This window comes from Oreochromis aureus, linkage group 13 (assembly GCF_013358895.1).
Source record: "Oreochromis aureus strain Israel breed Guangdong linkage group 13, ZZ_aureus, whole genome shotgun sequence".
Lineage (NCBI taxonomy): Eukaryota > Metazoa > Chordata > Actinopteri > Cichliformes > Cichlidae > Oreochromis > Oreochromis aureus.
The window spans coordinates 7,188,037-7,212,987 of NC_052954.1; the positions used below are offsets into that span (position 1 = coordinate 7,188,037).

The 24,951-nt window shown below is 41.3% G+C and overlaps 2 protein-coding genes across 5 annotated transcripts in view; one reads left to right on the forward strand and one right to left on the reverse strand.

Annotated features, from left to right (window-relative positions):
- Positions 1 to 19,120, forward strand: part of plekhh2 (pleckstrin homology domain containing, family H (with MyTH4 domain) member 2) — a 35,426-nt gene extending 16,306 nt beyond the window's left edge. For all 3 annotated transcript variants that reach the window (XM_031741133.2, XM_039622062.1, XM_039622063.1), the window contains 23 exons: positions 1,697 to 2,622; positions 3,801 to 3,876; positions 3,959 to 4,053; positions 4,232 to 4,391; positions 5,143 to 5,279; positions 5,625 to 5,738; positions 5,869 to 5,955; positions 6,079 to 6,237; positions 6,357 to 6,437; positions 6,555 to 6,734; positions 7,018 to 7,126; positions 8,443 to 8,555; positions 8,674 to 8,853; positions 9,449 to 9,546; positions 9,891 to 10,068; positions 13,336 to 13,491; positions 13,579 to 13,676; positions 13,956 to 14,097; positions 14,370 to 14,506; positions 14,791 to 14,920; positions 15,215 to 15,301; positions 15,615 to 15,764; positions 17,161 to 19,120. In XM_031741133.2, coding sequence (XP_031596993.1) covers positions 1,697 to 2,622; positions 3,801 to 3,876; positions 3,959 to 4,053; positions 4,232 to 4,391; positions 5,143 to 5,279; positions 5,625 to 5,738; positions 5,869 to 5,955; positions 6,079 to 6,237; positions 6,357 to 6,437; positions 6,555 to 6,734; positions 7,018 to 7,126; positions 8,443 to 8,555; positions 8,674 to 8,853; positions 9,449 to 9,546; positions 9,891 to 10,068; positions 13,336 to 13,491; positions 13,579 to 13,676; positions 13,956 to 14,097; positions 14,370 to 14,506; positions 14,791 to 14,920; positions 15,215 to 15,301; positions 15,615 to 15,764; positions 17,161 to 17,346 — 3,779 coding nt within the window. In that variant the 3' untranslated portion in view covers positions 17,347 to 19,120. The remainder of the gene's footprint in view (positions 1 to 1,696; positions 2,623 to 3,800; positions 3,877 to 3,958; positions 4,054 to 4,231; positions 4,392 to 5,142; positions 5,280 to 5,624; positions 5,739 to 5,868; positions 5,956 to 6,078; positions 6,238 to 6,356; positions 6,438 to 6,554; positions 6,735 to 7,017; positions 7,127 to 8,442; positions 8,556 to 8,673; positions 8,854 to 9,448; positions 9,547 to 9,890; positions 10,069 to 13,335; positions 13,492 to 13,578; positions 13,677 to 13,955; positions 14,098 to 14,369; positions 14,507 to 14,790; positions 14,921 to 15,214; positions 15,302 to 15,614; positions 15,765 to 17,160) is intronic.
- Positions 19,121 to 20,864: 1,744 nt separating this feature from the next.
- LOC116321312 (tumor-associated calcium signal transducer 2-like) lies at positions 20,865 to 23,646 on the reverse strand. 2 transcript variants are annotated; one of them, XM_031741109.2, is made up of 9 exons: positions 23,283 to 23,646; positions 22,630 to 22,737; positions 22,273 to 22,534; positions 22,115 to 22,180; positions 21,961 to 22,024; positions 21,771 to 21,869; positions 21,505 to 21,684; positions 21,354 to 21,395; positions 20,865 to 21,252 (listed from the first exon to the last, which is right to left on the reverse strand). In XM_031741109.2, exons 1-9 carry the CDS (start codon positions 23,341 to 23,343, stop codon positions 21,229 to 21,231), a joined length of 906 nt encoding a protein of 301 aa, XP_031596969.2. In that variant the 5' UTR covers positions 23,344 to 23,646; the 3' UTR covers positions 20,865 to 21,228. The 2 variants fall into 2 exon arrangements, with proteins under 2 accessions (XP_031596969.2, XP_031596968.2); XM_031741108.2 differs by having other exon boundaries at positions 21,484 to 21,684; positions 23,283 to 23,645.
- Between the last annotated feature and the right edge of the window lie 1,305 nt (positions 23,647 to 24,951).

Sequence of the window (24,951 nt, forward strand, 5' to 3'; positions counted from 1 at the left end):
GGGGGAGTTTGTGTGATGCGGCAATTGCAGATTTGCACGAATGGGGTTGGAAAGTTCTGCAGGTGATCTACAAAAAATGGTCTAACTTACAGACAAAGATACAGCCAGTACATTATGGAAATGGACTGGTTCTTATATAGTGCTTTTCTACTCATCTGAGCACTCAAAGCGCTTTACACAACTTGTGCATTCACCCATTCACACCACATTCGCACAAGCACATTGTTCTAAGTGCCATTCACACACATTCATACTCCGATGGATGCATCGGAGAGCAATTTGGGGTTAGTATCTTGCCCAAGGATATTTGGCATGCAGACTAGGGGAAGCCAGGAATCGAACCACCAACCTTCCGATCAGTAGATGACCTGCTCTACCACCTGAGCTACAGCCACCCCTTAAGAAAGAGACGGAGACATTACAATAATAACCAGACTTTTACCAAGACCAGCGCAAATCAGCAGTTTAAAAATAACTAACCTAAAAAATACAGCATAACAGCAGGTTTTTGTTTTTTTCTCATTATGTGAAAAAAATGTTCTGTGTGCGCACTGCTGATAAAAGACCCACAGAGACGTTTTAATCATGTACTGAACTCTGAAAATCTGAAACGGTTCAGTTCTGTTGCCAAAAGGTTGATTCTGTTCATGTGGACGTAACGTTTTTATAGCGACTTCTTCAGTCTCAGCTGACTGCAGGTTTCCCCAACCTTATAAACAGTACATTTGCACAATGACTGAAACCAGCTCCACTGAATGAACAACGGAGACAATGTGAGGTCAGTTCCTTGATCATACTTTCAGTCAAGATGAGTCTCACAACAAAAATAACACGTGCCGAACTTATTGATTCACACTGTGTGTTTCATTTAAATACTCTCCTCACAAAGTTTTGTGCTCTGACAGGGAAACTCCAAATCGATAAACAAAAAGACCAACCACCAAAACATCTGCTGCAAAACTGATGCCACATCTCTTCATTAAATCCTGACAGCAGCTTTTCAAAGTCAAAAGAGGTTTTTGCTGTGGTGCAGAGCATTAGTAAATCTGGCCCGTGAACACACTTATTATTGCAGACCTCATTAAATATGTATTTAGATTCACTTTCAGATCCTGCAAGTCAGCCATAATATAAAATCCGGCCAATAAAAATACTATTTAAAGCGCCTTGCAGTGTTTCTGAGTTTTACATTGAAATGTCTGTCAAAATGTAGTTAATGAGACTCCGAAAGATCAGAAGTGTCTGAGTCTTGCGATATATAATAGTCACTTTAACTAATACACAGCATTACAGGGCAAACAGGAAAAGGATGAGTCAGGATCTGACAGTAAATGATTATTCCTGTGCTTTTGCACACTGCACTGGTCAGATGGAACACAGATGTCAGGTTTGCATGGTGAATGCTGCCTCCACCCGAGCTGTCAGATATATTTCTGTTTGTGACGTTAGCACTAGCGTAGATTTGCAAATTCACCAGAAAATAAATGAGGGGGAGAAATTAGATCAAAAGTAAAGAGGGGGCAACTAATAATCCTTCAATTAACTTATTTAATTTGAATTATTTAACTTTCTTTCTTTTTTTGAAATATATAGTTCATTTAAATTTGTACTGTAATCTAGAAAGATCTCAAATGCTTCGTCTTTCGTGGTCCACCAGATGTGAAATTATTGCACATTTTTATGTTTTCTTTGGCAGATAAGAGTAGTAAGAAGACAGCCTCATCGGTGACAGATGGTGAAGGCCATAAACCGAGCCAAACTGGACTGCTGTGTTCTCCGCTAGAGGATGACGGTGCACCTGAAAGCTCTGTTAGCAATGCATGTGGACCCGAGTCCCGCCGTGTATTGTCTGTGCTCTCCAGTGCTGCATCAGTGGAGGAAGAAGTGTGTGAGAGCAGAAGCGGAGCGTGTGGTCTGGAGATCAGCCGGCCCAGCAGCGAGACCTACCTGACAGCTTCAGATGACAGCAGCTCTCTGTTTGACGATGACATGCAGCGTACAGAGCGCCCCAGCTTTAGCCTGCTGGAGTCATCAGATGGAACGCTAGCAGGGTGTAAGAATGAAGAGGAGGAGGGATGCACGGCTAAGTTGGAGGACTGCACCTCTGAGGAGCTCAACAAACGATTCCAGTCACAGAGACTTGACTCCTCATCATCTTCCAGTGAACCTAACACTCCCAGCCCCATCCTCACACCAGCTCTCACCCCTAAACGGCCCAACCCGCCCCAGGATCCAAAAGACAACCCTGCCTCACCCAAACAGCCCCGCCTGAGGACTCCCACAGGGTTTGGGTTGATGAACGTGTCTCTGGCCAAGAAACACCTAAGCCAGCCGTCAATCAGCAGTGAGGCAGCACACGGCCAAACGCGTAATGCACTCAGCATGCTGCGCCCCCTCCAGCCTCAGGAGACTGATGTTGACGCACAGCAGGAGGTTGGCATGGAAACGGGCAAAGCCATAGTTCCCGAAATCCTTCCCGGCTCACAAGCAGCAACCACCGTGCCATCCGCACCAAATTCATCTGAACCTGGGACAGAGATGGGCTCAGAGAGGTCAGACTGTGATAGCACCACACCTGGCAGCAAACCTCCTACTCCACCTTTACACAGGCTCCCCTCCTGGGTAAGACTGCCCAAGGTTCATGTTAGGCACACCAAGTTTTTTTTTAAATTGCAAATTTGGTATTCCCAAACAAATTCCCAAACAAATTCCCAATGTTCAGCTAAGTATGGATAAAGAAATCACATTTGTTTCTTACAGAAATTAATCCTTAATACATTGGAAAGCTGCTGATGTTTTAGGCAATTAATTTTTTTCTACAGAATTTGTTTTTTCTAGATTAAGGAAACAATATTTTACACTACTGTGAAACACAAATAAAGTCCTTCATGTGAAACATTACAATTTTAACAACATATTTTCTTCTACAAGTGTTGGACTAAGTACAGGAACTTCTCCATGTTTGTAATTCTTTTGGTTACACTGCCATCTGCTGTAAATGTGCATAAACAGAACGGTTTCAAATAGAAAACAGCAGTTTTCTGTGATTAGAATTAGAAAGCCGTCTTAGCAATGGGGCGGCTAAGCAGGTTTAAACTGAAAATTAACTGAAGCCTAAAGTCAATAAATAGTAAAAGAAAATATCCAGTCAAAATAAATATTAGTAAATTACTGGATATACAATAAACAAAAAGTTAAATTAGCTCACTGAATTGATAAAATTGTTAGCTAAATTGCTAGCTTTAACCATGCTAAACAAATGGCTATTAAGTATTAGCTAATCATGCGCTATCAGCTAAAGTAGTAAGCTCAAAGTAGTAACATTTGAAATTTTTAAGTAAAAATAACAGTTAAAAGCACTAAAGTCACAAAAGATAATAAATATGTATTAAATTAAGATGCAAATTAAAGTAATGGGCAGGTTGTTGAAATATTTGCTACTTTGCTACTCATAAACAGCTGAGAGAGTCAGATTAAAGGTAAAATGACCTCTTGCTCAGATTATTAACCAGGAGCTGCCTTCATATACTGAAGGGAGATGATATACAAAAATAAATATAGTGTATACAGTTATCAGCTTTTGAATGTTATTATCTTAATTGTCCTTAATGTAAATATGTAAGAAAAATTGTGTATGTTTCTGTTCTGTGTACTGTTTGTTTGTATATGTGTCTTTCTGGCTGCTGTTACAACCAAATTTCCCCTTGTGGGACAATTAAAGGATTATTCTATTCTATTCTATTCTTAATGGCAGACTTGTTTTTAAAATTGACTAATGGCATAGCACATTTTCTTTTCAGGAAAGTCGTATATATGCTGTAGCTAAATCAGGAATCAGACTGTCTGACACTTCATGCACAGGCCTGTCTAACAAAGGTAAGAGAGTGTCTGGCTACTTCGTTGACAGCTTAGTCTGCTGTAGTGGTTTCTAATAAACAAACTGTACTTTGTGTCCTAGACCCATCCCTTCAGTCTTCCTATCCAGCCTTTGTAATGTACACATCACTCATCTATAAAAACATGACTACACCAGTTTACACTACTCTGAAGGGGGTAAGTATAAGAGTACACAGCAAGTTTTACAGCCATGTACACTCCCTCACTGTCTATTTGATCACTTGTAAACTTGAAAAGAAAGTGCTTTTTTTTATAGTTAACAGTAATTGTGTCACCAAAGTGGATTTTAATATCCAGTATATGGCTCTGAGTGTGTGCCATTTTCAAATTGCAGAAAGCTACTCTGCTGAGCAGCAGTCCCTTCTCGGATGAGTCATCAAGCTCTGAGGAGTCATCTAGTTCAGGAGATGAGGACGGCTCCCTGTGCAGCTCCCACACCTCCTCCAGCTCCAGAAAAGACAGCAGCCCAGGCAGCCCACGCTCTCTCAAGAGAGGTACAAACAACCACTGAATATAAAAGATGGACATAGCCTCTAGTTTTACATTGTGACCTTCCCCATTTTTACTTTTTTGTATCCCCGGTGACCATAGACTGTGTAAGAGCATCACACAGATCTATATTAGTACCATACTAATTAAAATACTTGAATTAGACAGGCTATGAGTCCAACTGACCACTTAAGGTCAGCTGCCATTTTTTGAATTGTTAGTACACTTGCCAGGTTCAGTCCTTAAGAGAAGCAGAATAGTTTTTAAACCCAGATAATTATGTTATCCTGTTAAATTGATACCATCTGTTATAATGTTACAGACAGGCATGACTAATAACATTTGCTGCACACTAATGCTATAGTTTTATTATTAGCCATAGCTACTAGCTACTAACTTATTTATAACTAAATGGCTAATGTGGCTATCGTTGACACAGTGAATGGTTCTGCATGTTTAATTTGACACAACCCTCCCATAGAGCACTAGCTTGTGAACCACAGGCTAAATTTGTAGCTATTGGCTAACTGCTTATAGCTAAAAAAAATAATAATAATTTTTTGTATTTGAGAATTGATTTTTTTTTTTTGACAACACAGATTTTAAGATTGATATCTGTGGGGATGGACTCATTTTTGGAGCTAGTCTCATGTGGCTATCACAGGACCTGGAGATTTAAGAAGTCTTTTTGTTTAATTCTTCACCTCCAAAGACTGTCTTTCTCTGTTTTTCATGTGTGAACTTACTGTCTTCAAGCTGTGTCCGTGGCGTCGATGACATCAGAGTGTGACTATGCCATCCCTCCTGATGCTTACTCCACTGACACGGAGTGCTCTGAACCTGAGCAGAAACTGCCCAAAACCTGCTGTTCACCCAGTGACAACGGCAAGAGTGTTAGTGACAGATCGCTTTACCTCTGACACGCTCAACACTTTGTTGTTAGTTTCCATGCTTTAAACTATGCTGACTGGTTAAGTCAATCAATTAAAGCTAATTTTAATAAGAAAACTACAACTGAAGTCTTTGAGGTAACTCTAAGATTAGAAATTCATGCGACTGAACATTACTACCTTCAAAAGCTATATGAGTATTGACTTTGTTTTTTCTGCACACAGCATGATGACATCATGTTTTTGAACCTAAGGCTCATTAGCCAACCTTTAGTTAATTTCTCAGGTCTGTTTCATTAGCGGTTCTCAGTTTTACTGCATAAAACTGAACAGTGTCACAACCTTTAGGAGCCAATGGAGAAGTCAGGCTATTTGCTGAAAATGGTCAAAACCTGGAAGAAGACCTGGAAGAGACGCTGGTTTGTCCTCAAAGATGGAGAGCTGCTCTACTATAAGTCACCGGTATGTTGGTTTCAACAACAAAAGCTACTTTCGGCTGCTCCGCATGTTTGATTTGGCAGATTTTTATGCCAGACAGTATCACTTCATCTACTTTTTCTGAACAAGATTAGGATTTCTGATTCTTCCACAGAGCGATGTGATCAGGAAACCTCAGGGTCAGATCAAGATCAGCGCCACCAGCAGCATCGCCCGTGGCGACGGCAAACAAGTTCTCCAGGTATTCGGTCTTCGATGAACGGCCACAATCATCTAACATTTCTAGACTTGAATTTATTTTCTTTTAAATCCTTTCCTTCACATTTTCACGTCCACCTGGGCTTTTATTTATCCTTGTGTGTAGATAGTAACAGGAAAGCGCGTTTACTACCTGAAGGCGGACTCTCCTAACCTGCTCGAGGAGTGGCTTCGGGTCCTGCAGAGCGTGCTGAGGCTGAAAGCCGCCAGTCCTCTCTTCACTCAGCCGGATATTCGCCCTGGCATGAAGGGACTGCTCATCAAGGTCCCCGCATCAAAGTTTACTCATTTCCTAAAACTACAGAGAAAAATGGCTTTACGTGTAACACAATATTTCACAAACTTCTGTGTTTTACGCTCCGATTTGTATTTCCTCTGCTGCAGGTGAAACACGGCTACTCTAAGCGGGTTTGGTGTGCTCTGATCGGCAAAACGTTGTACTACTTTCGCAGCCAAGAGGACAAGGTGTGCATCTGTAGAAATACATCTGTAGCCTTTGTCAGGAGCAGGTGATCAATTTAAAACTGACCTGAGCTGTTACTTGTCACTGAACGTGGAGCGCACGTCTGCTTTTGTTTCCAGTTCCCACTGGGTCAGATTAAGCTGTGGGAGGCTCGGGTGGAGGAGGTGGACAGGTCAAGAGATTCAGATGACGACCTGAAGGCATGCGGGCGAGGCCTACAGCCGACACCCTTCACCATCGCCATCCACCCACAGGAGCAAGGACCCACTTACTTGCTCGTTGAATCCTGCCATGAAAAGGTCAGCGCGGGACTGAAAGGTTGAACTTTTCTGTTCTGTAAGGCAGGCAGACCCGTGTGTCTTCTGACCATGGCGTTTAAGCTCATGTGTACAGTCATTTTTCTCTACTGCAACAAATCTGCTCCTGAGCTCTGAGACTGAGAGCAGCTCCATGAGAGGGGCTTCCTGTATTTTACTTGAAGCTAAAACCAATCCAGTCAATTTTAAACTACAAACTGATGATTATGCATATTATGTTTCCTGTTGTGATGTTTTCTCACGTGTCTCTGGGATCACTGTGTAGGAGTCATGGCTGTACCATCTGTCTGTGGCGGCAGGCACTACGGTGGGCAAAGTTGGCACTGAATTTGAACAACTGGTGGGAAAACTCTTCCAGCTGGATGGAGATCCAAGTGAGTACAAATGATTTTGTCTTGTGTTGTGTTTTATAGTTTTGTTTTACTTGATGCAGTTGTTTTCAGACTTTCTCTCATCCACAGATAATTTTATTGCGACTTAAAATGTCTTTCGTCACATGAATAACCAAAAAAACATACTGATGTAATATTAATAAGGAAGTCTGAATTAAATAAAGAAACATTTCTCACTGCAAACTGTGTGACCAGTTAAATGAGCCCTCATGTTTAGTGAGACGTGAAGGAAGACGTGGACTCAGAAAGTTAAGTACCTTATTGTACCTTAAGGTACAATAAGGCTATTTTTGCCCTTGTGATTACTATTAGCTCAGGAGATAGAGCAGGTCATCAGCTAACTGAAAGGTTGGCGGTCTGATCCCTGGTTTCTCTGGTCTGCATGACTAAGTATCCTTGGGCAAGATAGTGAACCCCAGGTTGTGTTTATTGGAGTGTGACTCTGTGATAGAAAGCACTTACTGAGTGAATTGCTAAATTAGACACTGGCATAAAGTTTCAAACCTTGACCTCTTATGTTTGAGGTGACATTACTAACTTATCAGAATGTATTAAATTATATTTGTCTTTTTTCTGTATTTTACTGACCACAAACTGTGTCCTGCACACGTTTTACTGCATGTGAACATATTATTTTATTTGGTCGTCAAAATGGTGCACACACAGTTACCCCTAGGGACATTAAATAGCCCTACAGTGTACATCGAGGGTACATTTTACTTGTAGGGACAGAAATTAACTCTAGCTCCGGAATTTCTTAAGTAGAAGCAAAGATTGTTCTTCTTTCAACAGTGTTTTATTTTTCAAAGTCATTCAGTAACAGCTCGACAACTGCAGCCTCATTTTGGACTCTGCAGTTAGGGAGACTTGTGTGAAATACAGTAGGACTTGCTGTCCTCTGCACAGAGTCACAGTTGAATTTCAGCACAAATGAGCATTTTTTTTGTCAACAGACTGTAAATTCTGCAAAACTTTTCCTGCTTCATTTTTGTTTTTCTTATTAATGTAGGGACGTTATTTGTCAGGTCACGTTTACAGCAGTACAGTAATAAAGCTCAATAATAAAAATGCATGCACCACTGTCTGTTATTGAAGGTTGTTTTGACAAATTTGACTCAGTTTAGTTCAGTTTTGGAAGTACAAAGTTAAATTTGAGCTTTCATTTTTATTTTAGTCATTTCTAAGCTTTCCCATTTACGTCCTTTGAAGTTCCGTCTGGTTGTTTTGTTTTGGGCTTATTTTTGCCTTTATTCCTTCCATCTTTTATTCTTATAACCCACTCTCCTACCTGCCTTCAGACTCTCAGATTTGGAGACACCCCATGTTGTGTTTCAGCAAAGAAGCCTTGTCATTTCCTCTCACCACCCTGCCCTCACAAGCTCTGCAGACAGAGGCAGTGAAACTCTTCAAGGTACCACAAACCTCCACATGTTCAAATAAAAAATGTGGTCACTGAATGTTTCTTCTATCAAATAACTAATTGTATCACAAATATTTTCTCTCTTTTAAACTCCATCACCGCCTCTCAGACTTGTCAGCTCTTCATTAATGTGGCCATCGATGCTCCGGCCATCGACTACCACGTCTCCCTGGCCCAGAGCGCCCTGCAGGTGTGCCTGGCCCACCCCGAGCTTCAGAATGAGTTTTTCTGCCAGCTCATCAAGCAGACCCGCAAGAGGCAGCCACACGGCCATCCGGGACCCCTGCAGGTTTGCATTCTCACCACACAGTGGCAGCAGCAGTATGCATTGTTAAGTGGAAAGGCTGGCAAAAAAGGCGTGGTATCATCAGGGTTCATTGACCTAACGAATATCAAAACTGCCTAAAAGGAGATCTTTTAGTATCTATTACTATACGGATCAATTTTAAAACAGTGCCAGCATAAGAGAGTCTTGCCTCTCTTATGCTGGCATGAAAACCAGAAGAGTTTTGTAGACTGTCTGTTCTCCGTCACTCTGTGGTAATCTTCCATAGCCAGTAACCAGAAATACCAGAAATACTGTCAGAGGGCAGAAAGAACAGCAGACGCTTTCAAAAGAAACATCAGATTCCAGCGTGTGCTGATGTCTAATTCAGCTAAAAACCAAAACACTGTGTCACAGCTCAGTCATCCCTTACACGAATGAACTCAGTGTAGCCGATTAACAGGATCCAGTATGGCCACTTGTTTTATGCTTTTACGAAACAAGGGAACTATGCAGTCTTAAGTCTGTCAGCTGTGGTCTTGCATAGAAATTCACAGAGTCATGCATGTGACAGTTTGTTAAAGATGTGGTGACTGAGTGTTTGCACGTCACTCTCCAGGGCTGGCAGTTTCTAGCCTTGTGTGTGGGACTGTTTCTGCCTCAGCACCCTTTCCTCTGGCTGCTCCAGATCCACCTCAAAAGACATGCAGATGCCAGGTGAGAAAACACAGGGGCCCTGAAAACTGACACAACGAAGCAAAGCACAAAATACAACCAGTGTACTGTGTATGTACCATCTGGATATATATGCTCTTTGCACTTGAGCACTTCTTTACTTCCTTCCCAGGAATACTGTATAATTCCTTCCCAGGAATTATACAGTATTTTGGGATTGAAAGACCGAGTTATGTCATAAGTACATATTTATTCTCTTTCTCTTTTATTTTACTGATGGGCGTTTTCATTTCCCTTGCTTTGATATCTGAGTTGCTTTCAGGGAATTTTGGCTATAAAAATGTTCATGTATGTGAAACTAAAGCGTGGCTACATTTTGTCCTCAGGACAGAGGTGGGTAAGTATACCATCTACTGCCAGCGCTCCATGGAGCGGACACAGCAGAAGGGCGAGAGACAGGCCAGGCCTTCCCGTATGGAGATTCTTTCGATTCTTCTGAGGAATCCCTATCATCACTCCCTGCCCTTCAGTGTGCCCGTGCACTTCCTCAACAATACATACCAGGTATAATAGTCACTCACTACACAGAAAAAACAACGATCAATGGCTGCCTGCCTCCAGTCCTAACAGTTTAATGCGACATGATGTATGTGGCAGTTTGAGCACTGCTATTTTTCAACTGACAGTAGAAGAATCCATATACACCATTTTAAATCACATGCTGTGAGTCACATGAACCAGTTACATGGATTTACAGTTGTGCAGGATTATGGTATAAGTTTGAAAGCCATTCGACCTTTGCCTCGGCTCTTTAATAAACCGTAACAGAGTCACTTCTGTAATGTTTTCTTGCACTAGATGATAGCCCAACCCCACTGACAGATACTCTACTGAAGGGTGTTTTATACAAGGATCCACTGCTTTTCTACCTTTAACCTCATAAAATCATGCTACTGAGTATCACTTTTCCAGAACTATGTTCTTTATGGTTGGTTAGTGCCCGATGTGAGACCCTCCCTGTTCACTTTTCCTTTTTTTCCTTTTTTTGCTTTTCAATAAAGAACTATTTACACATTAAGGCGTTTAGGTCGTATTCTGCACAGACCTGTGTACATCTAAGTCCTCAGATATCCCGTTTATTGTGCCTACAGGAAGTGCAGAATTGTTCAAAATGTCAAGTTGTTTGTGACGCAATAAACAGGAACCCGTGCCCTAAATCAGCGGTCCCCAACCTTTTTTGCCCCACGGACCGGTTTATGCCCGACAATATTTTCACGGACTGGCCTTTAAGGTGTCGCGGATAAATACAACAAAATAAAACCAGTACTGGTACCGAAAAAAAGAAGATTTATTCATTACACACGTGAAAAGACCCAGGAAAACCGAGTTAACGATAAAAACAATAACAAAATAACCCTGAAAACCGATAAAAACCCTGAAAACCATACATTTCACACCTGAGCCTCAGCTCTCGCGGCCCGGTACCAAACGACTCACGGACCGGTACCGGTCCGGGGTCCCGGGGGTTGGGGACCGCTGCCCTAAATGTTAAACTGGAGCCGTGCAGTACATGAACTGTGGCTCTGTTTGTGGTTGTTGTTTTTGATGTCTGCTTGTTTTTTGTGCGGATGTGCTTTTTTTCCCTAGTTTAAACGATGGTTGAGTGAAACTAACTCATCCACGCAGCTTGATTCTTGCTAACTAACTCTCCCAATGTGCACTCAATATCTCTGATATGAGAAAAATGTCAATGATTATTCCTTGGTGTCATCAAAGTCACACGGAGATGTTTATCTGTTCACTTTGTCCCTCGGCGCACCATTGTCGCTCTCTTCGCTTCACTGCTCCACCCAGTATCAAGCTAACCTTGCATCTCTCCCCTGTGTGTGTGTGTTTCCCTTTGTCGCTACCTGCTTCCTGGTTGTCCCCGCCTATACATACTGGAAGTGATGAGATCATCACCTTTACATGTATTAACAGCTCTGGACTCAAAAACAAACAAAGCTATGAAAACCTGTTTGGTGTCTGTCTATAATCGATGTCAAGCTTATTGTGTGAGAGAATAAAGCAAAAGGCAAAACATACACTGCAAAAACTCAAAATCTTACAAGAGTATTTGTCTTATTTCTAGTCAAAATTATCCCATCACACTTAAAATAAGACAGAATCAGCTAAAGGGCAACATTTCAATAAGCTAAAGGAACTTGTTTCAAGACAGTAAATCTTAAAACTAGAAAAAAAACTAGACAATTTTCACTTGTTTCATTGGCAGATTTTTTCACAGCTAAAATATCTTGTATTAAGTAAAAAAAAATCTGCCAATGAAATAAGTGAAAATTGTCTAGTTTTTTTCTAGTTTTAAGATTTACTGTCTTGAAACAAGTTCCTTTAGCTTACTGAAATGTTGCCCTTTAGCTGATTCTGTCTTATTTTAAGTGTAATGAGATAATTTTGACTAGAAATAAGACAAATAAGACAAAAGATATTTTTAATTTTAATTAAATTTTAATATTTTTTAATTTGACAGCTTTGATAATTATTTGTTATCGTTATGACCCCGCTGCTCCCTTCATTTTGAGGTTAACCATGTAGTATCCACCCTAACGTCTCGACTAACAGGTTGCACTGACATTGTTTTTGGTCCAGAGCTTCATGATCCTCTCAGAATGAAACCTAAACTTTCTTTTAGCTCCTCATTTTATTTATTTGCTTTATGATCACCCCGTCCAAAAAAAAGGCAAATTCTGCCAAATCTGTTCTGGATATCTTATTTGTATTACCCCGGAGTAAAAATTTGCATTTCTTGCTACTAGTTTGTTTAACTTGACTATATGGGACAAAGCTGCTGTTAGTATCTGTACTCCATGTCCATGTTGATTGCTGTGTTATATGGACTATGAAAACTTTTCTGCCCAAAATGCTGGCTTTAACTCATTTAATTCCATACATTTTTATTGCATAAGTACAATGTTACATTTAAAGGGATCTGATCAAATGAAATTAACTTGGTTGGTATAAATTCAGTTTATACCGAGGACATTTTTTAAAAGTCTTTTAATAAATAAACCTTTGATCTCATCTGTTTATTGAGGATGAAAAATCTCTTTTTGAGTCTATTATTATTGCTGGCGAGACTATGTAAATATATTTTCCAGAACTTTCCAAGCCAGCATATAAAATCTATGTTAGATTATACTTTTATGTCCTTTGTTATGTGCCTGTATTAGTAAAGGAAAGCTTGCACTGAAGTCATGCTGCACATGATTAGTGCAACTTTGATGTTACCACCAGAATGATGATGTTGGATATTTCATTATTCATTGAATAACCAGGCAAATATAATTTATTCGTGATATTCATCCATAATATCTAATGTATAATGTTAACAGAACAGAAGATCAAAGAACATTTGTCTTGTGTTTTCCTGTCTGTGAAGTTTATTTCTGTATCGGCACTAATAACGCGGCACAGTGAGTCAGCAGCGGGAAGAGAGAAAACTGTTCTGTCGCTATGACAGGAAGTAGATGCATTTTCACACATGCGCACAACAATTCATCTTTCCACATCAGCCAGTCATAACACCTGTTAAACATTAACAGGTGTTACCTGAGTCAGTGTCGATATATCACAGTTTTCTGTATACAGCATTTAAAGTTTAACACCATGCAGATGATTTGGGTCAGAAATTTTGTTCTTTTGAGCTGAAGTTTGACCCGGATTTATTTTGAAAACTCTGAAGAATCATTGCACACTCAGATTAGATTATTGCGTCTCACTGCCGTCTTGAACTTATGCATTTAATCCCTTGTTCACCTACACCTTGTACTGTAGGTGGTGAGCTTTGACGCCTCAACAACAGTGGACGAGTTCCAGTGTCGTCTCAACCAGGACACCGGCATGAGGAAAACGGGACTTTCTGGTTTCAGCTTGTACACCGATGACCCCACTGGACGGTCGCTGGAACACTGTCTGCAAGGAGGCCTGAAGGTGCGCCTTTTAGTCGTGCGGTGATTACTTTAGGAAGATTGAAAAATCCGCATTTTCCCACACAAAGGTGTCTCATCTCATGTGCAGATTTGCGACATTATCTCCAAATGGGAGCAGGCCTCCAAGGAGCATCACACCGGCAAGTCAGAAAACACCAGGACTGTCCGCCTCACCTACAAGAACAGGTAGTGTAAGAACATCAGGTTCAACAGTTCAGTGCTGAAATAATGCTCATTGGGATAAAATAGTTTGTTAGCTTGATGGCATCGCTCTTCACTGTAAATTAAACTAGATGGCGGATCAGAGGCAGACTGCATATAAAGATCAGGATTTGTTGTCACCACACAAAGTGGAAATGTGGACTGGAGTTACTGCCTGGATTACATGTTTCTCTCAGGAGGATTTATCACCCGGTCGCTTTGTCCTCATATTGGTTCTCTTTAACTTTTCCTCTCCATCTTCAGACTTTACTTCTCTCTCCAAGTGAGGGGGGAGTCAGAGAGGGAGAGGTTACTGCTGGCATATCAGACCAATGAAGCCATCGTAGCCGGACACTTTCCTGTCAACAAGGAGCTGGCTCTGGAAATGGCCGCACTGCTCGCACAGGTCTGATATCAAGTGATTTTTCTTTTAACTCACTTCTTGCGTTTCATATCTCTTTTACAGCGTGTGTAATGTGGCCTGGCTTTATGTAATGGTTCATGTGTAACTCAGGCCCTGGTCTAAAAACAGTGATATCTGACACATTTTTCGTCATTTTTATGTAATTTATAGCTGAATGATGCCACATATGTCGTATCCACTCCTGGATTAAAGTGAGAAACAGAGCGTGAAGAATTTCTGAATACTTACTGCCTGCACTCCGTGTCTGTGTACAGGTGGAATTTGGAGATTTTGAGCGTCCCTTCTCCACCTCTGGATCGGCCCAGACTAAGTCTAATCAGAACCTGAAGCAGGTGTTGGACAGATTCTACCCCAAACATTACCGCAGGAGCACATCTGAGGAGCAGCTCAGGTACCAGACACAAAACACCCCGAGAAACAGTGGCTTTAAATCTGAACTCACGTCCTACTTTGTAGTGCATGGACATTATCTGTTTATGCTTTTATAGTCTTTTATTACACCTATAACATCAAGGTTTCCATCCCAGAAAGCAGCTTTGTGACTGCTTGTGGGTTTTTTTTGTCATCATACAGTACCTGTCTTTGTTTTCTCAAGTCTTTAATGGTCAAAAAGAGACTTACAAAACTGTAAATGTTTTAAAAGCAAACTCTATTTTGTCCTCTGCTTTCCCTCAGACAACTGCTACAGCGTCTCTCTGCCCGCTGGGCCTCACTCAGGGGTCGAAGTTCACCAGAGTGCATCAGGATCTACCTGACCGTAGCCAGGAAGTGGCCGTTCTTTGGTGCCAGACTGTTTGAAGCAGAGGTGAGCAATGTAAATGTAAATAAGGTTTATCTTATCATCTCAGATACTGAATATATGTTACAAATGACAAAGAAGTAGCATGAATGGAGCCTAACATGTAAACTAAATAAAGTGTCAGTGTGCTCCAAAGAAAAGAAAAGAAAAAAGTAGGGGAAAAAAACTCCAAATAGGTTTCTTTGCATTGTTTCCCACTACAGTGTAAACAGTATCTGACAGAGTGAGTGCTGGGGATTTTTGGACACATCATGAAAACATGCTCATAACTAACCTCACCCTCTGTTCTCTCTGCCTTAGTCCATCACGCCCTCTCCGGAGCCCGGTGTTCGTGTTTGGCTGGCTGTACATGAAGATGGTATCAGCGTCCTGGAGCACAACTCCATCGTGAGCAGCTTTGTGCAACACAGTCTCAGAAACCTGCAGAGGAAAGATTCCTCCGCTTTGCTGCCGTGATTTCAGATTAACAGTTACTTAGTCGTCATGTGTTTCTTCAAACTCCAGAAGTAAACATTTGCATACGGTGTAAAATCACTTTTAAATATCATAATGTAAAGCACAGAGTGTTACATCGTTTTTGATGTCGTTGTTGTTTGCTTTAATCTTAAAACTGAGGCCCAGAATTCAGTTTTTACATTTCACATCCTATTTTTTAATCGGAATTCTGTTACCACAATTTATTTTTGTGTCTGGTACTCAGAAACTGCTGGTGTGCTACTCCTACAAGAACCTGATGACATTTGGAGGCTGCAAGCAGGACTTTATGCTGGTGATGGGTCAGAACGTCGGCACTAACGCCAGCAAAGACAAACCTACAGAGAAACATCTGTTTGCTATGGACCCCTCCAAGGTCAGTGAGAGGGCGGGCCGCGGTCGTGCCAGAGGGCGAAAGTCCAGACGGCAAAGCAGAGTTTGTATTCTTAAAATGGATGGCACATTTGTTGTCGTAGTAAAAGTTAAAACTGTGTCACACTGCTGCCTTTAATTCCACTCATTCTATCTCAGTGTGTGTCAGTACATGTTGCAAAACAACAGGACAAGTTAGACAATTAACTCCTGCCTGACTCTTCATTACCTGTAATGAGTGGAGTCGACCAAAGTGAAACAGAATGTAACAGATTTCTCTGGGAAATTAAAGGCACCGACACAAAGAAATAACACAGACATTATATAAAAGATGAGTGTCTAATTCTTTGTTTTTTGTTGTTAATCACAAAATGTGTGAGTTTAGTGTTTTTTGAAGAATGCCTTTATTAGTTTTTAACATCCATCCATTTTCTTGCACTTAGCCGAAGGTTGTGGGGAGGGTGTCATGAGAAGAGAGGCGGGGCACACACTGGATAGGTCTATACTATTGCAGGCCTAACACAGAGTGAGACAGACAACCGTGCATGCTCACATCCACACCAACACCCAATTTAGAATCATCAGTTAACACTACATTCATGTCTGTGGTCATTTGTGGGAGGAAGCTGGAGTACCTGTAGAGAACGCAGGCTCCGCACAGCCTGCTGGTGGATTTGAACCCAGGGTCTTTTTACTGTAAACCAACAGTGCTAACCACTGTTCCTCTATTCTCCGGTTCTCTATAGAAAAAGGGAAGAACAGAAAACAAACTGTTGAACTGTTGAAATCACAGCAGAACAAATACTGCATGATTCAAACAAGTTCATCTGTTTTACCTTCTTTTAAAGCTAAAGCTTGTCTTATCCATTAAGTAACATTTGGTCTTTTTAATTTAAAACAATGCTACTGTCTTTTTGACATTAAAAAAACAGGTTCGTTCATGTCTGTACTACATTCTTTGGATACAGACAAAATAAAAATGTCTTGGGACTGGTAAATGTTTCATTAATGACACTTTGGTGTTGGAGTTAGCTTCATGTTTGAATCTTTTACACTGACAATTTGGCTTAAATGCTATTCCTTTAGCCGCTGTGCATTTCTTACCACATTATAAACAAATGCAAAGTTGGCAATAGATAATGTATTTATAGAGAAGACCTGAAACCCACAACTGGGACCACAAACAAACTTACTTTCATCCATCTGAGGTCACAGATCAGGGTTGTTTTCCTTCTATACAGTCGACTTCTCTCTGCAAACAGAGGACTTTCCCTCCTGCAGATACAAGCGCCTCTGCATTGGCTTCACTTTTTAGATGCAAAGACCATGTCCATCTTTTATATATAGTCTAGGAGATGTACAAAAACTGAAATGCATCCCTGTTTTTGTTTTGTCCACAGATCAGGGAGGTCACGCTCCTCATTTCCAGTTACATCAACAGCGCACATCAGCAGAAGGCCGCCGCCCACCACCTCTCTGCCCCGGCCCTGATGGTGGCCCAGCCCGTGAGACTGAAGAGCAAAGAGTTGAGGAGCAAATCCCCCCCAGCTCTGGGACGCCCCAGCAAGGCCCCCACTCTGCTGTGATGGCACAAAGACTTACACCCTGGTCTTAATTTACATTAGAAATGTAGGATCTTTAGCTGCATGGTTTCATCTGTGCACTTTAGCCCAGCTAAATTCTGAAAAGTGGAACGGTTACCCCTTCGTGACAAGCCGGGCGCTAACAAAACATATCTGTTGAGTGCAGTTTAATATCGCAGACCAGCTGAGGCTGCAGCAATTTGCAGGTATCACCATGTAGCGCCTTGGTACCTTCCTCAGAGAACATTTGATGAGATCTGTGGCTCAGACTTGAGCTAAAGGCTTTATACAAAGGTACAATAGGGTCAAGAAGCACTAAGAGGCTTTGCTTAACATTTTTTGTGTCCCTAATGACTGTGTTGCTTTCATTTTGTCACTCCAAGGAGAAAAATCAACAGTATTTATTGACAGACTGAGCAAATGTTCTGAAACGTCTCTATCAATCAGTGTTACCTGGTACATTTCTCTGTGTGTTCAGTTAATTTTTGTATTTCTGCCTTTATAAAGTAATGCACAGTGCAGAGGAGGTAATGATCAGTTGTTATTAAAAAATCATTTAGAGAGGGTGCCTGTTGTTTCCTGCCTTCCTGTAGGGCAGAGTGGCCCCAGCAGGAAGTGAAACTCTTAGTGTTACAGTCATGCATAATGAAGGACATTATGATGAAAGCAGGAGGCAATAACAGGTAACCAGATGGAAGTGGAGCACAGCTGTTTAAAATGTGTTTAAACCACCTCATCTGGGGCTGTGTGCGCCTTTTTGCAGTAGATGTGAGAAAAAGAACTGTGGACTTGGTGGGTTGTGTTGTTATAAAGGGACCAGATTGTCCTCTTTGTGCTCCTGGTTACTGAACAGCCAGGAGAGTGGTAAAACTTTAATCATGTACAAATACATAAGGCCTTTCTCGTGAGGTCAGTGGATTGAATCAGCAGGAGGTTTCGACTCAGAATGTTACTTGACAGCTTTTGGGGAAGTATGGAAAAGTGTACTTTATGTACAGCTGTTTCTTTATGACACACATTCTTCTAGATTAGATTAGATTAGATTAGATTAGATTAGATGAAACTTTATTAATCCCTCGGGTGGGTTCCTCTGGGAAATTCAGTTTCCAGTAGCAAAGCACCGAAAGAAGTTGCATGTTACAGATACAATAAGGGGAATGAGAGTAAGGATATAAGCATAAATACACCATATATACACATATACACATATATAGATACAGAATATACAATATGGATAAATAGGATTGCTCATATACGGACTCTATACTGAGTCCATCTCACAGTTCAGTGGCCATCTGCTACAGCTGCCCCACTTTAGGTATTAACATATAAAATCTTAGGTATTATTTAAAAAAACCCTCCTTGTTTAGTTGTTATAAAGTCAAAGTTTGACATTTTAACACTTTTGTATCCAGCCTCAAGTGGCCATGTGAGGAACTGCACTTTCCATTGGCTTCATTTTATTCTGCCCAGAAGGTTCCAGTCCAGTCTAAGCATTCATCATAAACTTTCCACCTCCACACACACACACACACACACACACAGAGAGAGAGAGAAAAAATCCTCGGTTCATATCAGGAACAATGTTGAAGGTGAATGAAAACTGTGCTGTGAACAGGTCAAACTGGAAGACAGTGATGAAACACCACTGCCCGTTTTTCCAGTAAACAATATGGTGAGTAAACATTCAAAATGGAGCCTTGACGGGTGTCAAGTCTGAATGAGAAAGCACTTGTAATTGTTAAAGGTGTGGATAATAAAAAGAATCACACACACACTAATGGCTAAGGGGTCTTTTTTTGGAAAATTCAGCAGTGTGAACTCAGCTTTAAGAAGTGTGTATTTTTTTAAAAGTATGTAAAAAGAAGGTGAGAAGATGTGAGAAATGTGTTTTTAGCATGTTGTTGAAAACATCCGTTGGTCGTTGAGCAGATTCCAGAGAACTGTAACGTTTTTCTTTGTTTGCTGGTGAGACAACACGAAACCGAATCTGATATAAACCTGAAGACAAACGGGAAAGGCATGACAGTTTAATGTAAGGTACTCCTAGTATTATCATGATCCAGTATACAGTGAGAATAATCAGGCATCAAATAATATCAAATAATCAATATTTATTTGTGACATGGAATACATTGTATCTAAATCCTGTGTCCTGGAAATGAAAGTTTGCTTGAGCCACTGGTGTAAATCCCTGACATTCATATAAAATCCTCACCCTGTAGGAAACTGTATAAATCTATAGTAAGCTTTAAATTCGCCCCACTGAAGCAAACTGAAAACTGACCTGTCGATACCTGCAGCAGGTACCTCACAGCAAGCGGCACACCTTCATTCCTGCAGTCTTTCACAGAATCGAGGGGTGGGGGAGGGTAAAAGGAGAGAAGCTATATGATACCTAACCTGGCTGAACAAGTTAGAGATCTGCTTTTGTCCTCTTGTTGCTATGGAGCTAGAGCGAGGGGGCGAGGCTCACGGGAGCGCGCTTGGGTGAGGCCAGAGGGAACTAAGGTAGAGCAGGTGACTGATACTGTGCTTTATGTGGGGACGGAGGTTAAAAGAAAGTAAGTCAACTGCTGATGTTGAAAATGCAAATGCATACAATAAACAGGAAGGTATACTTCTTTAGGTCAGTATTCTTTCAAATGTGCTCCAACCTACAGCAAGGCTCCACACTGAAAAAGTAAACACGCACGGCCTCCTCGAGTGCTAGGTTCACAGACCACAGCTGTACAGAACCAACCACATACTTCTTGCAATACAAACATGTTGCAACAGGAAACCAGGCGGTTTATTTATATATTCAGATGTAAAGATAATGCCAACTTCACAGTTTCTGTTTGATGAGATGTCTGCCATTTTAGTCCACTTGGACTTCGGCCCTTTCACCTGACTCAGTCAATCATTCCTGCCCTAACATTTTAAACCGAGGGCACTCTCAGTACAAGCATATGCATGCATTCGTGACTGAGATGGAACCTGTCCGACAGGTTCAACACGTCGCCAATGACTGAGCGCAGCTAGAAATGACTACCTATAATAAAAGGTAGTCTGTCTCACCTGAGGCAGTGTGACACACAAAAACAACTCCTTTCCATCTTGGCCATAGTAGCACAAAACTAAGATCTGTGAGTTTTGCTTAGCATACAAAAGTTTACTGAAAAGCACATTCACATGATTCCTGCCACACCCGTGCAGTAGCTGATCTCCAGCAGACCTGCCACCTGTAAACAAAGTGCCTATTACGAACAACAACTATCGGAGCAGCCATCTTCCCAGAGAACGAGGCTTTACGCTTCTAAGGAAATACACCAAAATATGTCTGAGGGGTGGAGTATCGAGGAAGGGGGGAGAATAATTAAAAACCCACACAACTTTAAATCAGCTTCGATCATTGCCTCATCATGTTCAGAGGTTTTCAGAGTAGTTTCCTCCATCTTGTACCCATCCCCCACATTTAGTCTGTTAACAGTGGAAAAATACAGGAAAGTTCAGACGAAACATCAAGAAACCTGCTTCAGTGTCTTTTAAAGCATGTTTTATTAAAAACAATCCAAACAAACACAATAGAAAGTAAGAAACTGTACACTCTATGTGGAATTTAAATTCTAATGTTAAAATGAGGCATGTCAGGCACACTTTAAAAATGCACAGTACTTTATATGGCATGTAGACCAGAGGGATGATGCTTTAAGACTTTACATGATTTATAAATAAATTGTAGCAGTAATGACACCCCAACAAGGAAAAAAAGAAAGGTGAGTATTCATTTACAATCTGCAAGTCTCAAAAGATAAAAATGGCACACTCCCACAGCGAAGAAAACAAAACAAGGTAATCCAAAAAAGGCGATTGTATGCGTCGACTCTTCTCACTCTCTCTGCTTTACATTTGCTCCATCTCTCTTTGCTGAATTGGAGGAAAGAGCAGACAACAAAAAATTAATACAATGACCCTTTTTTCCTTTTTCTCAAAAGATGAATTTACCGACAGCAGGTCGTTTATCTCACCTGAGTTTTTTTGTACTTCCTCTGTCGCTTCTGGACAAAGAACTACAAACACAGAGAAGAAACCAAATTATGGCTTTTTGTTTTAACATTCGTTCTTTAAACGACACTTCTGACATGCAGATGCGCTCACCACAGCCAGCAGGCCAGCAACCACAGCCAGCACCACCACCACGATGACGGCGATGATCCCGCCTGTCAGGTGCTTCATGGTGATGGTCGGGGCCTCCTCGTCCACATAGTACACCACGATATTCTCCATCTCCAGGGTCTGCCCATCCACAGAAGGAGTAAAGCGTCTGCTCTGGTCATTAAACAGTGGCAGGATCTTCACCTGCAGAAAGTCATGTGACATGATGAAGTTAGCCAGTGGGTCCATTATACAAAACGCACACACACACACAAAAAGGTTCTACGTACGTCTTTCTCCATGTAGTAGGCCATTTTGGACAGGTCATATGAGCGGTCTCCTTTCCCCTTATTCACATCAACCACAATCATGCGAGCGTCTGGGTCATACTGTAGAATGACAGGATGTTAGTTAGCATGGCAGTGATGCTTTTTGCTTTGTTCTAAATTATAAGCAGTTTTTTGTTGGACTCTCACTCACCTGAATCTCCTTCACCAGGCTGGGGTTCATTTGGTAACGCTTGTTAAGTTCAGTCGAAATGGCACTGTTTTAAAAAGACATTAGAATGGTGAGATCTGGAAATGTCAGCCTCAGCATGCTTCTTAACTTTTAATAAGGGCTGAAGTGGACTTACGTCTTCAACTTGTCTTTATCCACGGTGGCGGGCCCCTGCTTGTGTGTCAGCTGAAGACGGACCCAGCTGGAAGAGGGAAAAACAAAGAAATTAAATTATGTTGAATATTTGAACTATTCATCCTCACAGCAATCCTTCACTATATTGAAATCACTTACTGTGTCTCCACCAGCTTCTCACACTTGAGGTTCTGGTCTCCCTTGTCAGTCCGACGAACTCCAGCGCTGTTGACACACCAGCACACATCTGTGCCGTTGCACTGCTTGGCCTTGAATTTGCCGTCACTCTCACACTCGGGGTCATAGATGCCATCGTTGTCCACAATGGCAGTCTCATCTGGCTTTCCTGCAATACTGCGAGTGTTCATACCCTTTCTAGCTCTGTACATTTCAGCTTTCATCAAGAAGCACTTGGGGACCACTGAGGGGGAAACAAAATGCACACCATGAGCAGGCTGGAGTTTCAATCAGAGGACATGAAACAGGAAGGAGCCCGTTTATCACTTCTAAACTTACATGCTGTGCAGTTTATGGGCTGTTTTACACCATTATCAACCAGAAGATAACACGAACATGGGGGTCCGTCGCATGTACCCCACTTCATAGTCTCACATGTACTTGGACCTAAAGAGAAAGGAAAAAACCCCACCATACTAGCAGGTTATTAACAGGTACTCAAATATGTAACCACATTACTATACTGTGACTTCCCGAGGCTTAAAAGAAAAAGGGAGAAACCCCCCCACCCCCCCACACACAAATAAAGCTGGAATACAATAGAAAGATGAATCTTTGGTATGATAGTGTTTGAAAAGATTTAGTCTTTTGTCTTCTTTAGAGCTCGTACAGGTAGACCAGCAGGTTTGCCTGGGCGTTGGTTTCTCCCCACAGAGAGGAACAAACCTTCCCAACCCCCACCCACCTGAACTAGCTAGTGTTACATTAAAAACAGCTTTTTGGTTCAACTCTGGCGGCTAATTACAATATTTTAACAAATAAAACAAGCAAAACTACATCTCATAGGAAGCTAATTTTTCTATGTCTTAAATAAAGCTGCTTCAAACTTTAAAAATGTTTGTTTTTGTGAAAACGTCCATCAAATCTACGTCAAAATGAACTGCGCGATTTTTCAGCCGAATACAATTTTATATCAAATTGAAACTACTCACAGTTCTGAGCTGAGGCTCCGACCGCGAGAGCGGCGAGAACAGCAAAAATCCACATTTTCATGATCAAACTTGAAGAAAAAAAGTCTTCGTTTATCCGTTTCCTATGCGTCCGTCTCCCGCAGAGGTCAAAGACCGAATGAAGAATGCCCTCGACGCGCCCAACAAGGCTCCTTTTCTCGGCGCAGGTGTGTCCCGGTCAAACCTGTTTTAGAGAGGAACTAAAGCGCGCGCACTCACAGGTGAGACGAGGAACCGAACGAGCGCGAGCACACGCTTAAAAGTTGAATTCAAATTCAAAGCAGAGCTTATCCTGGATTATACTCCGTTTGGTAGTTGTTGTCCACCTGTCGGAGGAAGGACCTGAGCAGTAAAATTTATAAGAGAATTACTCTCATGACGTCAGGCTCATTTGCATAGGCGGTGCCGTGCGAGGGGGGAGGGGTCGGGAGAAACGCACCTGAATCCGGTATGACCATATTTGCCCTCTCTGTCTCTGTTGACATATTTTCATCTTTCAAATCATAAATAAATTTAACGTTCACCCCTTGTGACGTCATCATCTTGTTATATTTGTCAAAAATTATCTAAACTGAATTTTGGTTTAAAATTTGGTTAATTACATCTTTAAAAACCTTTAAATTCCTATGTAACCTCCGCTTCTTTTAGTTCTTTTAGTGTTTGGGGGTTCACTAACACAGAAAGGAGTCCGTTAGGAACTGCAAGGAACTGGTTATTAAGGTGTTTTCCCCTCTTTTCCCCTGTTTTCCGTGTTGATATTTTCCTGACGTGCTTGTTGAGTTTCGTGTAAAACATGTAGAAAAAGGCAAACTCTCCTAGGCTATAGACTACACGCCATGTCATGTGGTGTTGATTCATATCATAAACTTTACTTTTAAACAAATAAAAGCGTTTTTTAATTACAATTATTATACTCAACGTATTTTATTGTAAGACCGCCATCATAATGTTCCCGCAGCATTTTGTGGCAGATAACTAGAAATCCCATGTTGCTACACTGAAACTACCTAATGGTGCAGTTTCACTTTAAAATACATAAGTGTTGTTCATGCAGATGTTTTTCCTTGTTATGAGTTGTGAAACACTGCGATGCGATGACATCATCAGCAGGTATCTAACAGAAACCGGAGCGGGAGAAAACATTTCTCAGGTGTTGTGAGTCACATTCTCACGGATGAGTCACAGCCTCGAGTCTCTGTCTGAGAGATATTCTCATCAGCTCTGCACAAATCCTTTCTTTCCTGATCTAGCTAGGATCAAGTGGCATAAAGTGTTGTTTTGAAAGATTAAACTTTTAAGTTGGGGACAGTTTTTATTTGGGCTTCATGCACAGCGAACCAGACGAATGCTCTGCTGCCACCTGCGGCACACAGTCTGCTTTTTGTGTTTTTCCTGACACACCTTTCTTTTTCATGAACGTGTTTACAGATTGAGAATCTTTAACTGCCTCTTCTTCAGTCTGGACAGTTGCCCGTTTAAAGAAGACATATTGGAAAGAAATCGCTTCACTAGTGACGTCTTTGGAAGACGTCAAAAGGGGGAATTGTGGAATTACAGGGATTATTTTACATAACCATCATCTTATCATTGCATTAATTATCATTTCATCGAAGTGTTTATTGAAGCTGCTGGCATTACAGGTGCAGTTATA

Coding starts and splice junctions, on each gene's coding strand:
- LOC116321312 (XM_031741108.2), bottom strand. CDS start 23,343: ATGAAAATGTGGATTTTTGCTGTTCTCGCCGCTCTCGCGGTCGGAGCC. Junction 21,685..21,770: donor CCTACTACATGGAGAAAGAC/GTACGTAGAACC, acceptor GACTTTCTGCAG/GTGAAGATCCTGCCACTGTT. Junction 21,253..21,353: donor GGAAGTACAAAAAAACTCAG/GTGAGATAAACG, acceptor CCTCCAATTCAG/CAAAGAGAGATGGAGCAAAT.